The sequence below is a fragment of the Arachis duranensis genome, chromosome 9 (assembly GCF_000817695.3).
Source record: "Arachis duranensis cultivar V14167 chromosome 9, aradu.V14167.gnm2.J7QH, whole genome shotgun sequence".
Classification (NCBI taxonomy): domain Eukaryota; kingdom Viridiplantae; phylum Streptophyta; class Magnoliopsida; order Fabales; family Fabaceae; genus Arachis; species Arachis duranensis.
Window position 1 is genome coordinate 113,524,932 of NC_029780.3, and position 19,055 is coordinate 113,543,986.

Sequence of the window (19,055 nt, forward strand, 5' to 3'; positions counted from 1 at the left end):
CATGATAAAAAATATCTATTTAACCGTATAAACATAAGAAAAAAAATGCAACCGAGACAACATTAGCCTTTGAGTAATTATATATTGTATACGGTGAAAATTATATATAGTCCAAATATNATTGAAGTGGTATAAAGAGAGAATATAATTTTTTTATAGTTATTTTTTATTATTTTATTATTATTCAAAATATGAGTCCTACTTTTATTAATCTTTCTTTCATTCTATTAAAGGAAAAATTTGTAAATTTAGATCTTTACCATATAATTCACCATAATATAAACACACATATGTATATCTATATTGATCCAATCAAACAAAACCGAATATTTTTTATGATTAAATTATGAATGGCTCTGATACAACTTGTTGAAACAAATTATTTTATTAACTCAGATCATCTATTGAATCACAAAAAATATATCATAATGTGAAAGTTGTACCTTTACTAATAGAAATTAGAAATTAGACGGAAGGATTATCTCAGTCTTGTGATTCTTTCGATCTTTCTCAATCAAAGCCTTCTGTATCCCTAGGCGGATGAATTGCAACTCTTTTGATGGGAAAAAAGCAACAAAGGCGGCTTTGGTATATTGGGGATTGAAACCCTGAAGGCACTATTTATATTTGAGCATGACACCCATTAAGCCCTAAAACCCAAATAAAATAGTATTTAAAAACTAAAATCCAAAAGATAATTATTTAAAGAACAAAAGATAATATCTAGTTTTATTCTCATTTAATTCCAAATTAAAAGTAATTATGACTTATTCAATATAGCATTTATAGCAATAAATGAGATCACCATTATATAAGTCATTTAATTTAAAATAGCATAATTTGTAATTATAATTAATATATGTATTACCCACAAACAAATTAGGAAATTAAAATAATTTCCTAACAGGAACAATCCCAACTGCTTGAGTTGTGATAATGATATTGAGACTCTCTTTCATATTATTCGAGATTGTCACATGTCATCGCCAGTATGGAATTGCCGGGTGAAACCGCAGAATATTAGCATGTTTTATAATCTTGATTTGAAAGAGTGGATTATTGCTAATATGGCTATGGACATGGGTCTGATGATGATATGGAATGGAAGGATATTTTTGTCACAACAGTTTGGCATATATGGAAATTTAGGAATGAATATATACATTCCAATATAAATACCCCCTTAAGAATCAAAGAGATGAAAATAAGGAACTTAGCAAGAGAAATCAGGGATGCCAGAAGAAGCATAGAGAATAATTAGCATGAAGAGTCTGACAGTTTCTTAGCAACCACCCCAAGAGGGTTGGATCAAGCTAAATACAGATGGGTCCTCGAGAGGTGACCCTGGACAAGCTAGTTGTGCTGGAATTTTCAGAAATACGGATACTGGCTGGATTTATGGGTATGCCAGATGTCTGATCTATGCAAAGGCAATAGAAACGGAGGTTGCAACAATATGGGAGGGACTGGAGATAGCATGGGAGAAAAGATTTAGAAGGATTGAGCCAGAAACAAACTCTCAAGCAGCTGCAAATTTGATGGAGAACCCTCCAAAATGCCACCCAACTCTAACCCACCCAATCAGAAGGATCAAAAAGCTTCTCAACAGGGAATGGCAAGTGCACATATGACATATATATAGAGAGGCTAATCAATTAGCTTAAGGAATTGCAAATTTGCTGCTAAATCAGAATAAGGAGCATGATACTTAGGATCAATCTCCCAAGGAGACCATTCTAATTTTATTTGTTGATAGAAGTGGGGTTTCTTTTTCCCATTAATTTGTTTTGTTTTTTGTTTTGTTCCTGACCTTAGGGCCTCTAGTATACAAAAAAAATTAAAGTAATTCCTATTTAATTCATTTTAATTAACAAGAGTCTTCAATGCATCTTGTAAATAATAAGACATTTGACTTTTCATAATTATTAGTCATTGTCTTGTCTAATTATTGATGCATCTTCTGAACAAATGATTTAGCCATGTTTGCAAAACCTTCTTTTATTCTCTTAGTTGTTACTCTTGTAATTGGACCAATTGGCATATAACAATTTCCAGTTTGTCCCGCAGATTTTCAAAGCTCAAGCAGTAGGATTGATGTTTTGAGTAATAAGAGTATTGAGATTGCACATGATAAAGCTTGTGCAGTCAGCTAAAGTTAGTTAGTTTGTTCTGCCTCATACCCAACACTATTGATGTTTTCATCTGGCTATTAGGGATGTTTGGTGGTACATATGTTCCCTGCTACCTCTCTTTCTCTTGGTGGTAGAGTTTTCAGAACCAATCTACAGGATATTTCAAGTAAAAAATATGGGGGATGGAGGAGTAAAAAGATGGGAGAAGAGGATATATGTTATTAGGAATCATTATGTTTGGTTGTTCTTGGTTCATCTTTATACTAAGAGGGATGGTGTTTTATTTTGGTTCTGTGTTACTTTTGGAAGGGTATACATATTTGAGGTTGGGATATCTTGGTAGTGGTGTTTCTTGGTAGGGGTGCTATTGTAGTTGGTGTCTTTCATGTTAGGAATTGGGATTGTTTTTTCGGTTTTGTTGTGTTTTTGGTTTTTATGTTTTAGCTTTAGCATTGATGTTGTTGTTGGACTCTGAGTGTTTGTTTTAGGTGGTTGTTGGGAGATGTATCCATGATGTCTGTTGGATGATTAAATTGGATACCTTTTAACTATAATCTTATCTTTTTTTTCCACTGTTATGTATAGAATCTTTTAATCGTTAAACAAGTGGTTGATATTATTATTGTAAATTTAGTTAAAGCATTATGAATACTGCATGCTGAAAATTATTATTGTAAATTTATTCTCATTATTGAATCAACATAATTCAATTTTATTCTGCATAATAGACCACGACTCGATCAAGACCATAAGCCAAAAAGTTGTAATTAAAAAGACATAATAAGAATAAGCCTCTTAATTAACAAACTTTAAGAGAGAGATATATTTGAGAGATGCCAAATTAAATTCGACTGATCCTCATTCTCTTATTAGGCTTAGCAATCTTAGGAAAGTTCATCACTTCAAGCACATCCAACAGGTTGTGATTCTGGCATCTTGGGCATTCAGGGTTGGATTTGGATACCATCACATAGATGTGACAATCAGTGCATCCCATCACAATCAATGAATCCACATCTTCATCATTTTCCATATCAGCATTCTCAGAACTTGATGATATCCTCATATTTCTCATCATTGCTTTCTTCTTCATAAACTTCATGCTGCTGCTTTTCTTTTCTTTTCCCTTAGCAGCTGATGATTCAACAACCTTCAAAGAATCAATCAATCAATGAAAAAGGCAAATAATAATAACAAAGCTAGCTGGCTAAACTATTTTTCAACCAAGTCACATGGATGCGTTTTTTTTTTCTCATTTATTATATGTCCAGTAAACTACTAAATTTTTAAAGAATTATATCTCCAAAACATTAAAATTTAACCAATAAAATATACACAACACAGAAATTTAGTGCACAATACAGAGTTTTTTGAAGAATCGTATGCCCATAATATTGACATTCAACTAACAAAATATGCAAAGCATAAAAATTAAAGTGCACAACATAAAAAATTTGGTGCACAATGCCTAAATTTTAGTGTAAATTTTTGAAAAATCATGTGTCTAGAATATTGATACGTAATCAATAAAATATGCATAACACATAAATTTGATGCACAACATAGAAATTTTTGAACGACTACATGCCTAGGACAATGACTCACGAAACCATCAAAATACATTCGCAGCAAAATTTTTTGTACTATACAAATGTGTGACGCATGCAATTTTTTCTAGAGTTGTGCCAACTTATATAGACTTAATTACAAAAATACCTATATGTATAGTATCACCCAAATAATCATTGTAAAAACCAAATATAGCATGCATCCATTCAACACTAATTTATTACCATAAAGTTTTCATTTTCACCCTGATCAAGTTTAGCAGCAGGTTGATTGAGGTCAAAGGATACCATAAAATATTTACGAAGTGCATCCAGGGTAATTATTGAGTTCGGAGGATGAGCAACAACATTATTAGCATCAACATCAATGTTCAGCATATCTCTCAACTTACGGGTAACAGGTTCACTTTTTGGTGATTTAATGGTGGGTGGTGTTTCCATTGTAGTAAAGTGATGAGAGTCTAAGATATGTTTTAAGATCTTTGTGAGGGGAGGTTTATATAAACCCACTTAAGGTGGTTTTGAGCACACTGACTTGAGAATGAAAGCTGGTTCATGCATACTTTCTTGTCCCTGTGTATTCATTATTCAAGACTCACGCTTATTAGCAAGTCTCACTTGTTTAATGAGCCATTACTGCATATTTATGCAAAATAAAAAATAATCTGAATGTGGACAAGAAGTATTTTCAGGTCATTATTATTAGTCTTCAAACTCAACTTTAGGAGAAATACCAGGTGACTATCACAATTTAATGTTTTTGTTCATCAGTTAGCTATAATGTTTAAAAGTATCAGATAAAATATGTTATTAGATTACTAGACTAAGAAACTAGATTAAATAAATTGAGTTAATGACTAAGTGAGATTAAAACCAATAAATTTTGATGGAATTATTATTTTTGTAAATTTAATATGGATACGGATGGCATTATTACACATATTGATAAGTGCTACTAAATACTAATAGATAAAAAGTTCTTTTATTATTATTATTATTATTATTATTATTATTATTATTATTATTATTATTATTATTATTATTATCATCATCATCAATAATGCTCCACATCTATGTAAAAAATACATTGATGTTATCCAAGTCTTTTTTGCTATACGCGCGTCCTCCAATCTCCAAATCGTTTGTGATTCACGCACTTAATATAAGTAAACCTTGTATGACCTTTGCTCAACGTAAACCTGCTGCTGCAATGTAAACTTTCTTCTTTGGTTGCATTTTGTTTCTCTGCTCCCGTTATAGGCTTCGTCATTCTCCCACTACTACATAATTGACTTTTACTAACATTTAAAAAATGTTACCAAATTATATTAAAATGTTACCTATGTATATTAGTAACATTTTAACAAATGTTAAATATACCCTATGTTACTAAAGAGTTTTACTAACATTCTTCTGAAGATTTAATAACATTTAGTAAAAATGTTACAAAAGATATTCTATAGTAATATTATCTAAAATTTTACAATAGACCATTCATGATAACACTTAGAGAAATGTTACAATAGATATCTTTTGTAACACTTAAAAAATATTACCATAGATAACTTTTGTAACATTTAGAAAAATGTTACCATAGATATTTTCTGTAACACTTAGCAAAATGTTACAATAGATATTTTATGTAACACTTAAAAAATATCACAATAAGTCTTTCTAATAACACTTTAAAAAAATATTACAATAGATATTCTATAACAATACTCTAACAAATGTTACAAAATATTTTCTTTGATAACAACAAAAAAATATTGCAATAGATCTTTAGTAACATTTAAATGCACAGAATATCAAATTAAAATTTTTTTCTTCAATTACATATTCTACGCCCACTTTACAAATTAAAGTCAAGATATTTAAACATTAAAATTGGTCTAATAAATTAATTTTCCTATTTCTTCAATGTGCTTACATGATTAAATACAAATATATACTAGAGTATCCAGAATGATACTTTACTCATCAGTCATAGAAATGTATCAATTCCAAACGCACTTAAGAAAAGAAATAAACTAATATAAAACAACACACAAAACACTCAATATTTTAATGCTATTGTGGATGATTCGATTAAAAGACTCAAATTAAAGCAAAAGACACTGATCTTAATAGCAAAATTACACCTGACTTATCATGTTCTTTATCTCATCCATGTGATCAGAAACACGAGGCTCTTGAGAAGGTTTCTCACACTGAATATCAGTCATATCAACATTATATTCATGGCAAAAACGGTTGCTGAAGTCCAACAGATTGTCACCAATCTCATTTGCTCGCTTAATTATCTTAGCAATTCTGATATTAGCAGTCACAAATAGTCATTAAAGAATAATATAAGAGACTCATGTAAAATAATATTGCTTCAAGGTCTATATTTTGTAGGACAAATGGACTGGTGAAATTTTTAAAAGATAGATATATGTATGTCTCAATGGCACATAGCTAACTTTTTAAAATCAAAAAACAAATTATAATTGACAGAAATAGAAGCACGCAGTTATATTTTGGATTACAAAGAAAACTTTTCAAAATTAATACTAACGAAGGGTGAAAGGGGTTACCTTGTCATCAACTTCAGCAAAATTCCGCACATATGTTACCTCATAGCCCAAATGCACAAGGTACCTCCAGGTTTTCATGCTAAGTATGCTACCTCTGTATCTAATGCAAGTAATTAAAGGAAGGCAAGAATAGAAAGAGTGGTTAAAATACTCTGAATCTCATATCTGAATTTAATCTTAATAATAATAGCAGGACTACACCACCATCAAGGACAGAAGCAAAATACTGACTTTATGCCTTACTTAAGACAATAATATGATAAATTAATAACCTCAAATTCATGGAATTGACCCGTGTTCTCACCTTCAACCAGGTCACTGCTAACTACTAACTAGTTCCATCAAATAAAACAAATAGCATTTTTTATTATGATACTCTCAAATTGATAATGTCATTTTTATTTAGAAAATACCTTTTTTAAAAAATAAAAATCACATTTATAACAAAAACTTTATCAAATTTAAGTTATATTATTAAAAGTGGAATGATAATATCTTCTCACGATACCAGTAAGAATGAAGATAAATGATCCAGTTGAAAGTAGCATTTGTCCTTCAAGATGGGAATAGCTAATGCAAGCAGAAAGTATTATCAAGGAAGGGAGCAAATAAGAGGGGGATGACAAATGGAGCAGCATGGGGCACATGATCTGGGCTGTATGGAAGACAAAAAATGCAGCAATATTTCACAATCTAAAACCAGATCCTCTAAGCACTATAATCCAAGCTAGAGTACAAGAAACAGAATACAAGAACGCCAGGGATACCACAGAGCAAATAGAATCAAAACCAGTTAAAAAAGGACCATACCAGTAAAGTGGAGGCCATTGCCCAAAGAATGCCTCAAGATCAACACAGATGCAGCGTTCTCAGAGCACAGCAAAATAGGGGTGATGGTTGCAGTAATCAGGGATGACTTATGGCAAAAAATCTAGATATGGGAAAAGTGCTCATTGAAACAGACTGCTTACTGCTAATTGAGGCTGTTAAGGCTAGAGGAAAGCTGTGGGAAATTGACCCCATACTGCAAGACATTAGAGCTATAGCTACATATTCCCCACTAAGGAGAGAAACAAATAAAACAAAACGTGCTTGTTAGTTGCTACTCTGTGTGTGTGTTGTCTATCTAGTATTTTATCTCAAGATACATATAATAAAGTGTAAAGAACATTAAAAAGTTAGTTCTACCACATTTTTTTAGATATAACGGTTTACTGTCAACTAGTCTCAACCATTTCAAAAGTAAATTAAGATAGAATAAAAAAGGGGCAAGATCAAGAGAGAATAAAGAGCAACAATGCAAGAGAATATAGCTAGAGGCTCTTATCCTTGTAGTAAATAAGAGCTTCCAGTTTCAGTTCCTCCTCATTTTTCTTTAATTATTTTGAATTTACACAATTAGCAGACTCTCAATTAGAAAACCATAACACTGTTGTTTTGAACCAAATGAATTATAACAACCACTTAATTTGATAAATAAAATAAAATGAGCAAGATTGAGAAGGAGACAGAGCAATATTGAGAGATTCAGAGCACTGAGAGTGAAAGTGAGAGTGAGAACATGCGATGCTTACGGAGATCTTCCGGCATGGAGAATTGGTGGCGACCAGTGGGCTTGCTCTTAAATTTTCCCTTTTCATCGCAATTCTGATTCAATCACTCACGCACACTACGATCATATTAGAATAATGCAACTATTCTTCTGCAAGTAATTTTTTGGAACAAAATTAAAAAGAAATCGGAACAAGCATGAAACAAAAATGAAATAATCAGAATTGAGAATAATCAAGCCCTAGAATTTGATCGAGATTGAAAAAGGTTTCAAGGAGAACAAATCACGATCCAGAGAAAGAGGGAGAGGAAGAAATTGTGATGGAGAATGTTTTTTTATTCTTGATTTCAAAGGAAACAATGATTCTGAGCACCGATTGAAAGCACTGAGCGAGAAAACATGCAATGGTTTGTGAGAGGTTTTTGGGAGAGTATGAATCCTATTGTGTTTAGGAATAGAAATAGGTAATAGTTCTTTAAATTTTTTAAGAAAATTAACTATATTTACTAACATTTTATTGTAAACGTTATCAAAAATATATTTTATCTACAATGCTAACATTTTAACAAATGTTAAGAGACAAATGTTACTAAATATATAAAATGAAGTAGTGTCCTTTCTCGCGTTTTCTTTCTTCTTCTTCTTCTTCTTCTTCTTCTTCTTCTTCTTCTCTAATTGCATTCTTCGTGATGGATCTGGATTGACTTCAATGTAATAAACTTGGTCGTTCTTGTTCTTCTTCATTTTCTTCTTCGATCTAAACTTCTGAATTGAAATAATGAATAAATCAACTTCAAATCAGTTAAATGAAAGCAATTTGGATTATTCTTCTGAAACGAATTAAGCTTATGAGGTTAGGATTATTCAATTTTGAATCGAATTTAATGGAATGCAACTGCTATTTTTATTTGAATTGAATTGAATAGATAGAGGTGTTCTGAATCTGAAATGAATTGAATTGAATTGATAATATCTAAATTGTAGACAAAGATGTTTTGAATTTAATTTTGTATAATGGATTATGTTTCATTCACTCAGTGCTATACAATTGTTTCACCATAGGTACATGTTTCGGTTCATTATGCAGAAAGCTGTTTGAATTTGATTTTATATAATGGATTATATTTTGTTCACTCAGTACTATAGAACTGTTTCACCATAATAACGTTTTTGGTTCATTATGCAGAAAGCTATTTGAATTTGAATATATAATGGATAATGCGTCATTCATCTAGTTTTATATTATTGTTTCACCATAACAACATGTTCAATTTATTCTGCAGACCAAGTGTGTTGTGGATGAACAATTTGTGCCAAAGGTCGGGATGATTTTCAAGACATTAGAAGAAGTTGGAAAGTTCTACAAAAATTATTCCAAACTTGCCAATTTTTTTATGAAAATAAGGAACACAACTCAGGACGGAGACAAGATTAAGAATCAACTAATTATATGCAGTAGAGAGGGGAGGTGGAAATCCAAGATATCTCCTACTCTGAAAACAAATCCCTCAGCCAGCATAAACTGTCCAGCCAGGATATATGTACACATATTGAAGGACGTGGGTCTTTAGACAATTTCCAATGTTGTTTTGAATCACCCCTTCTATCCAGACCGGGGACAAGACGACGCCAAAGAATTCAGGAAGTACCTATTAAGAATGAAAGAGAAGAACAAAAATTTCTTTTTCGAGCTCAACTTCAAACGTGATCACTCCATCAAACATGCATTATGGGCTGACACAAGAAGCAGGGCGGCATGCGAGTATTTGGAGATGTCATTTCATTTGACACAACGGACAACACAAACAGGTATTCGGTTCACCCAAAGTAAGTCTATACGTTCACCCTATGTACACATTTCAGTTCACCAATTCGTGAGAGTGTGCATTTATGCAGGTACAATATGGTTTTTGGTTCTTTTATGGGCGTGAATCACAACGGTCAGTCGACACTTCTGGGATGCGCACTGATGAAAAATGAGGACATCCAATCTTTCAAATGGCTATTTGAGTGTTGGCTCTGTTGCATGGGAGCCAAGACACCAAAAGGCATTCTCACTGACCAATATGCATCGATGCAAAGGGCCATTGAGATGTGCATGCCAACAACAATTCACCACTGGTGTATCTGGCACATCATGAAGAAGAGTCCAAACAAACTAAACGGCTACAAGTGACACGAAGAAATAGAACAAGAGATGAGTCACATCATTTGGAACTCATTCACAAAAGATGCATTCGACAGAAACTGGAACGATTTCATCACAAAGTTTGGTCTCGGAGGCAACAAGTGGCTCTCAGGTAACCGAGGTTTTAATTCGAATTATTTTCATGCCTTTACCTTTTGTGTCAAAACATGCACAGAGTTCGGTTTAGTACAGCTAACTAGTTCGGTTCATTCTGTAGAGCTATACGAGGATCGGCATATATAGATTACAGTTTACCTGGATCACCACCTCTGGGCCGTGATGAGAAGCAAACAAAGGAGCGAGAGCATGCATGCATTTTTCAATAAGTTCATCACATGCAATAGCTCCCTAAGACAATTCGTGAAGTAATACGACAAATGCCTAACAAGCAGAGAGCAAAGAGAAAGAGAATTCGACGCTACAAATTTTCACACCGTGATACCGTGTGCAACAAAATCAGCAATAGTTGCCTAATTTTAGCACATGTATACCCACGAGAAGTTCAGGGATGTTCAAGCACAATTCAGAGGTAAAGTGAACTGTATCACAAGATCAATGCATTCCACCTTAGGTTTCACAACATACAAAGTCGTAGAGCAGGTTTCCAACTCCACATTCAACAAGTTTTTGTCACCTACGACGCAGTATCACGAGAGGTAAAGTGTCAATGCTTGCTGTTCGAGTCAAGGGGCATACTGTGCCGTCATTCCCTGAGCATCCTAACCTTCGAGCAGCTGATAATGTGGCACCGAAATACATGCTGGAATGGTGGAGCAAGAACATAAAGAGGAGGCACACACACATCAAGAGCAGCCAAGATGAGCCTCTACTGGAGCCGAGAAGCAAGAGATTCAATGATTTGGTGTTTCGGTCGCACAATACATGCGAATTTGCATCCGAGTCTGAGGAGCTGACCGGATTTCTGCACCGGGCGTTTGACAAGGTCATGACTGAGATGCAAGAATATCAAGAGAGAAGCAAAGAAAAAAGTTTTTTATCCCACGAAGAAGTGACATTGAGTGACGTGAACGACCTTCAAAGCCTGCCATGCATCAAAACAAGAGGCTGGCCCAAGAACATACTTGGATCAAATCTGGAAAAAAGAAAAAGAAAAAGAAAAAGAAAAAGAAAAAGACATCTCCAAGCGAGGTAAAATTGATTTGCTTTCGATTAGAAAAAAATCATTTGTGTATTTTGCTAATATACAATTTTATTATGTCTTTTGTAGTTGAACCTTTTAGATGGCGGATCAACGATTTAGTCAAGCTCCAGCCTTTACAATGCACCGGATATGAATTATCCCATATTGGATTATACGAGTTTTAGTTTTTATTAATATAAATTTCTTTTCACCCATGAACAAATTTCGGTTCACTGAGGTTATAGGAGGGTTAATTTCTGACTGTTGTTGGTGTTTAATAAATAGTCACTTTTTTGTTTTTGAAATTTGCTTTTGTGAAATTCTTTATTCAAAAGTCACTTTTTTTCTTTATTGAATAGTCAATATATTGTGCTATATCAGAGAGTTCATGTGTTTCTAAAATTGAATACTGATAGAAATATTTTTTATAATTAGCTCCCTGCTATATTGATATATGCAAATTTCGGTTTATCAACTGTATTAATTTTAGTTTACTGTATTTTTTAGGATTATTAATATATTGATAAATATGCTGATTCCATTCACTGTGAAGTTGGAACAAAATAGCAGTCAGACAGTTCCAATAGAAATATTGATTAACATCTCAAACCGACATGAAAAGAAGCAATCCATCTTGAATCAGATAAAAATATTAACATTAGATATATACATTGATATTAAGATTAGATATATAGATTAGCATTTACATTAATATTCACATGAATACAATGAAAGAATCATTGTTTGCTTTTTTAAACAACTTAAACAAAATATTGTTAATTACAACCAGTGAATCATAGTATATCCTATTTACTCTCTAAATCCGCATATGAGAATTTACAATAAGGGCTGGAGAGGGCAACAGATGGCTTCGGGAGTCTTATTGCTTCAGATGCCCAAATCACTTGGTCTCTGATTTTGTTCATTCCATGCAACAGGATATACGGACCATATTCGTGCTTGAAGCTGTCAATCTCTTCCTACATTTCAATAAAAAAGAATTAGTTACATAAGAAATGAAACCAACCGAAATAAGAAATGAAAGAACTTTATTAATTTAGAAAGTACTTACTTGTGTCCAAGCTTTATATTGATATCTCTTCCTACTTTTGATCTTTCGTGGATCAATTGTTTCAAGCCATTTCATGACGTATATGCTGCAATCATAGTTAAGCAAGAATTGAGTATAGTACGATTAATAGTATACAAAATAAAATACATTAAAAATAGGACTATAGAAGAGAAAGATTTGTACTTTTACGTTGACCATTTAGCGTGATATACTCTGCTTTTTCTCCCTCTCCATCCTCCATTAAGCTTCCGCCCCAGCGTAAACCCTCATCTGAAAAATTATTAATCCCTGAAAGGGACACAAAAAGTGAATAAAGAGAAGCAAAACCACTTAACCGAACTCTTTTCATGTACTGAATAATTTGAATAATGTACAACAAAATAACTTACAACAAAATAACTTACAACAAATTTGTTCAGTTTCACTCTCGATTCAGGTATATCTTTTTCTTCTTATTGACAGGGTCAAGCACATAGAATTTTTTTCTGACATCGACAATCCACAACCACCAATGTCCTCTGTTATAAATTGGCACAAACAGCTAAAGTTTGAGAAAATGATACAATATTTCAGTTGAAACAATAGCAAACGAGAAAATTATTGAAGAACTTTTAGAAATGACAACTTACAAATGGATGCGATGCTAGTTTTCTTTTGTCAAGGAAACAACGGTGGTGGACATACTGATCGATATCGAACCGGTAGGCCTTCTTTGTCCTTGGAGAATGTAGTCCACGCCATGGCTTCCCAACATAAACATCTGCAAAATGAACATCAGTTAAATCACAAACGACCAGACTAGTGAATCTAATTGGCTAATACCATCGAACCGAATACAATTCATATGCTGAATAAAACATGAAAAACATTCAGGTGAATCAATATGAACATTTCCACTTAATCAAACACTAATCATGTGCTAAATAAAACCTGATAAATATTAAATCATCAAGAAAAATATTTTTTGCATGCAAAAGGACTAAACTGAACACTTTACAGTCAAATCAATCAACATGAATAATTCTACTGAACAGAACTCCATTGGCAAGGAATAAGAAATTTAGCTTACCACAAAATCCAGGGGCAAAATGTATATTTGTTCTTAAAACCATATTTCATTAAGAATCATGCTATGTATGGTGACCACTTATAGGAAGAAAATTTATGAGATATAATGTACAAGAGTCTTTGGAAAAATCATTAATGTTAATACAATTGGTAAAGAATTTACCGTGCTTTCCACTTGTTCTTTTGGCATTAGAGACATGAAATGTTGTCTAACCCCCTCGTAATGTCTCATGCTTCAAGACAAATATGGCGTCATATTCGTTGCTACTATTTTTGGTCTGTTTGACATGTGTCATCCAATGATAATACTTTTTGATCAACTCCTCCGTCATATACTGAGAGGGACAATGTTTTATTTTGGCTCTATGTTACTTTTGGAAGGTTTTACATATTTGAGGTTGGGATATCTTGGTGGTGGTGTTTCTTGGCAGGGGTGCTGTTGTAGTTGGTGTCTTTCATGTTGGGATTTTTTTTTGGTTTTGTGTTTTTGGTTTTTATGTTTTAGCTTTAGCATTGATGTTGTTGTTGGGCTCTGAGTGTTTGTTTTAGGTGGTTGTTGGGAGATTATGTATCCATAATGTCTGTTGGATGATTAAATTGGATAGCTTTCAACTATAATCCTTTTTTTCACTGTTATGTATGAAATATGTTAATCCTTAAACAAGTGGTTGATATTATTATTGTAAATTTAGTTAAAGTATTATGAATACTGCATGCTGAAAATTATTATTGTAAAATTATTCTTATTATTGAATCAGCATAATTCAAATTTATTCTGCATAATAGACCACGACTCGGTCAAGACTATAAGCCAAAAAGGTTGTAATTAAAAGGACATAATAAGAACAAGCCTCTTAATTAACAAACTTTAAGAGAGAGATATATTTGAGAGATGCCAAATTAAATTCGACTGATCCTCATTTTCTTATTAGGCTTAGCAGTCTTAGGAAAGTTCATCACTTCAAGCACATCCAACAGGTTGGGATTCTGGCATCTTGGGCATTCAGGGTTGGATTTGGATACCATCACATAGATGTGACAATCAGTGCATCCCATCACAATCAATGAATCCACATCTTCATCATTTTCCATATCAGCATTCTCAGAACTTGACGATATCCTCATATTTCTCATCATTGCTTTCTTCTTCATAAACTTCATGTTGCTGCTTTTCTTTTCTTTTCCCTTAGCAACTAATGATTCAACAACCTTCAAAGATACAATCAATCAATAAAAAAGGCAAATAATAACAACAAAGCTAGCTGGCTAAATTATTTTTCAACCAAGTCACATGCATGCGTTTTTTTCTCTTTTTTTATATGTTCAGTAAACTACTAAATTTTTAAAGAATTATATCTCCAAAACATTAAAGTCTAACAAAAAAAATATACATAACACAGAAATTTAGTGCACAATACAGAGTTTTTTAAAGAACCGTATGCTCATAATATTGACATTCAACCAACAAAATATGCAAAGCATAAAAATTAAGGTGCACAACATAAAAAATTTGGTACACAACGCCTAAATTTTAGTGTAAATTTTTGAAAAATCATGTGTCTAGAATATTGATACTTAACCAACAAAATATGCATAACACATAAATTTGATGCACAATATAAAAATTTTTGAACGACTACATACCTAGGACAATTACTCACGAAACCAACAAAATACATTTCCAACAAAATTTTTTGTACTATACAAATGTGTGACGCATGCAATTTTTTTTAGATTTGTGCCAACTTATTTAGACTTAATTACAAAAATACTTATATGTATAGTATCACCCGAATAATAATTGTAAAAACCAAATGTAGCATGCATCCATTCAACACTAATTTATTACCATCAAGTTTTCTTTTTCACCCTGATCAAGTTTAACAGCAGGTTGATTGAGGTCAAAGGATACCATAAAATATTTACGAAGTGTATCAAGGGTAATTATTGAGTTCGGAGGATGAGCAACAACATTATTAGCATCAACATCAATGTTCAGCATATCTCTCAACTTAGGGGTAACAGGTTCACTTTTTGGTGATTTAATGGTGGGTGGTGTTTCCATTGTAGTAAAGTGATGAGAGTCTAAGATATGTTTTAAGATTTTTGTGAGGGGAGGTTTATATAAACCCACTTAAGGTGGTTTTGAGCACACAGACTTGAGAATGAAAGCTGGTTCATGCATGCTTTCTTGTCCCTGTGTATTCATTATTCAAGACTCACGTTTATTAACAAGTCTCAATTTTTTAATGAGCCATTACTGCATATTTATGCAAAATTAAAAATAATCTGAATGTGGACAAGAAGTATTTTCAGGTCATTATTATTAGTCTTCAAAGTTCAAACTCAAATTTAGGAGAAATACTCGGCAACGGTTATAATTTAATGTTTTTGTTCATCAGTTAGCTATAATGTTTAAAAGTATAAGTTAAAATATGTTATTAGATTACTAGACTAAGAAATTAGATTAAATAAATTGAGTTAATGACTAAATAACATTAAAACCAATAAATTTTTATGGTATTATTATTTTTGTAAATTTAATATGGATATGGATGGAATTATTACACATATTGATGAGTGCTACTAAATACTAATAGATAAAAAATTCTTTTATTATTATTATTATTATTATTATTATTATTATTATTATTATTATTATTATTAGGATATAACTAGGATTTTGGAAGAATTTGTGATGGATTTATCTAAGTCTTTAAGATGAAAACGAAATTACTAAAAAAGATTTTAAAGAATTAAAATATTACATTTATAAATCGGAAAGGATAAAAGAAAATGAGTAATACTTCAAATAGGTCTCTAAAGATTTGGCGGTCCGACAAATTTATTCCTCAGAAAAATTAACTAGGTTCCGGATCTCCAAGATTACTAGATATATGCCATATAGGTCCCCAAGCCACCAGGTTGAACCGGTTAACATGACACTCTCTCTCCTACGTAGAGGTTGTAAATGTGACGTGTCAGGTAAAGCAACATGTGTTACGCTCAGGACATATTAGTCCCTGGACACGTAGCTAAAACGATGTTATTTTGGGATAACGCCAAACGACGCCATTTTGAGAGGACAAATTCGTCCCCACGTTTGTTGCTTGGTTCTCGAAATTTCGACGTTCTAAAGTCAAATAGGTCCCCTAAAATTTTTGTTATAAGTAAAAAAGGACCCTGAATTTAAGTTAGTACCTTGTATAAAAAACGTATCATCTCCCTTTCTCTTTGTAAAATTACAAGTATCCCAAACCCTCACTTAGATTTTACGACCTAACCCTTTATATTCTTCACCCCTATTAACGTTTATCCAAATTCATAATGGTACTTTAACAATGTGTACAGGAACTATTTGGTAGTGGTGTGTCGTGCATATCGCCATTGTTCGAGATAAGTTAAGTTAGTTTTTGCTATATTAAATTGGCAGTAAAGAGTGAAGTATGATGAACGTGCATGTGATGTATATTTAGGGTAGATCAAAGTCAGTTTGTTCTAGGTGTAGTTTAAGTGAGAGTTGTGAAGTGGTTACAGATTGATATTTGATAATAACAAAAACAATGTAGGTATTTGAAATTTTTATTCTATTATGATGTTATTATATTGCGTTGGTTGCTTGGTTAACTTGTAACATAGTTTTATTTTTTGGTATTTAGATGAGTAAAGAGTAAAGACATAGTACCTGTATTTCAATGTGGTGAAAATTTTGTTAGAGACAACAAAGGGGTACTTGTGTACATTAATGGAGAAGTCAAAAAAATTTTTCGATAGACATTGACTTGATCTATTTTTTTTTACCTATAGAAATATTTGGACTTGGGTTACCATGACCACAAGACAGTATATTAGTATGATCCCACTTCTGCTAATTTGAAATCTGGTATTCACCCAATTAATGAATGTAAAAAGAGATCAAAGTTTTGCAAAAGAACAAGATGGTAAATGAGGATATTGACGAATTCTAAATGTTTGACTATAATTATATTTGAGATATGTCATTTCATGTGCTTCGGATTGCATATTTTGACATACTTTGGATAATTTTATCATGATTTGATTTTAATTATGGTTCTAGTTGCTTAATTCGAGGGTACCAATTTAACATATATACTATAAATTCAGGAACTTTTTTTACTTATAACAAAAATTTTAGGAGACATATTTAACTTTAGAACATCGAAGTTTCGAGAACCAGGGAACAAAGGTGGGGACGAATCTGTCCTCTCAAAACGGCGTCATTTGGCATTTGTTCCAAAACGACATTATTTTAGCCACGTGTCCAAGAACTAATCTGTCTTAAGTGCGACACTTATTGTCTTACCTGACACGTCACACCTACAACCTTCACGTAGGGGAGAGAGTGTCGTGTTAATCGGTTCAACCTGACTTGGGACCTATATGATATATATCTAATAATTTAAAAAATTCGAGACCTAATCTATGAAGCACGGACACTTTGCTGAGTTGTCGTGTCTGCGTGTCGGACACATTTCGGACACGACACTCGTCCGACACGCATGTCTGCTGTGTCCAAACCGTGTCTCAATAAAAAATAAAAAGTTCTTCTCCGGACACACTTGGACACACCTAAATACCATCACGTGTCAGCGTGTCCGGTTTTATTCTTAATATATATTCTTAAAATAAATTTAGATATAGTATATATTATTATTTATTAAAATAAAAAATATTTTAAATACTGTGTCATGTAAGATTTTAAAATTTGCGTGTCGACGTGTTCCGTGCCATGTCGTGTTCCGTGTCTATGTCAATATCCGTGCATCGTAAGACCTAATTAATTTTTTTGAAAGATAAATCTGTCAAATTGCCAAATTTTTAGGACTTATTTGAGGTATTACAAGAAAATTGACACAAAAATGTAACGGCATCACACGTTTTATGTGTTGTAGTAATTATAATAATAAAATAAAGATAAATCTATAATGAAAAGATTATTATATTGAGAGAATGAAGTGGAGTATATAATGTGTATTTGAGAATAACGTTTGCAAATACATGTTAGTATGACTGTACTTTTATAAAATTAAATTTGATTAAAATTAGAGTAATGTGAATGTGATTTGTGTTTTTGTTTTATTATAAAAAATTAAATATTTTTTGAATAATAATATTATCCAAAATTACATTAAAATACAAAATTATTAAAATAGATAATTACTAAAATAGATGAATATTTGAGACTAATATATCATTATTTAATATTAAATATTAAAATAGATAATTAACATGGTATTATTATTTCAGGGTAATTCTCAGGGATGGAAAAGTAAAAAATTGTTGCTTCCACCAAAAATAAATTTAGAGCAAAATTTAATCTATATTGAGTTAATCAAATATTATCAAAATATAAGTATTTATTTGAAATAAAGCAGTCATTTAAATAAAGATGTCTAAAATATTTTTTTTAATATTTTTAATAATTAATATTTAACACATATAATTAATTAAATTATATTATTTTTATCAAAATTAGGTCAGATAAATTAATTTGACCAAAAAAATGGTGAATTCAATTTTAAATTTGTCTAAATTAATATTATTTTTTATAGAAAATAACTACAATACTCTTATTATATAAAATAATTAAAATACTTCTATTATATATATTAATTTTGAGAATCCTAAATTTTAGTCTTTTTTTTCTTTATGGTTATAAAATTATGATTTAGAGTTTTCAATATATATATACATACATATATATAATATGAATATTTTAGTTATTTTTTATAAT

General features: G+C 31.7%; 2 protein-coding genes across 2 annotated transcripts; both read right to left on the reverse strand.

The window, feature by feature from the left end:
- Positions 1-2,865: 2,865 nt before the first annotated feature.
- On the reverse strand, positions 2,866-4,139 carry LOC107467562 (uncharacterized). Its single transcript, XM_016086266.3, has 2 exons — positions 3,926-4,139; positions 2,866-3,282 (listed from the first exon to the last, which is right to left on the reverse strand). Exons 1-2 carry the CDS (start codon positions 4,076-4,078, stop codon positions 2,974-2,976), a joined length of 462 nt encoding a protein of 153 aa, XP_015941752.3. The 5' UTR covers positions 4,079-4,139; the 3' UTR covers positions 2,866-2,973.
- A 9,900-nt stretch (positions 4,140-14,039) lies between these two features.
- LOC127739560 (uncharacterized) lies at positions 14,040-15,365 on the reverse strand. Its single transcript, XM_016086690.3, has 2 exons — positions 15,150-15,365; positions 14,040-14,509 (listed from the first exon to the last, which is right to left on the reverse strand). Exons 1-2 carry the CDS (start codon positions 15,363-15,365, stop codon positions 14,201-14,203), a joined length of 525 nt encoding a protein of 174 aa, XP_015942176.1. The 3' UTR covers positions 14,040-14,200.
- Between the last annotated feature and the right edge of the window lie 3,690 nt (positions 15,366-19,055).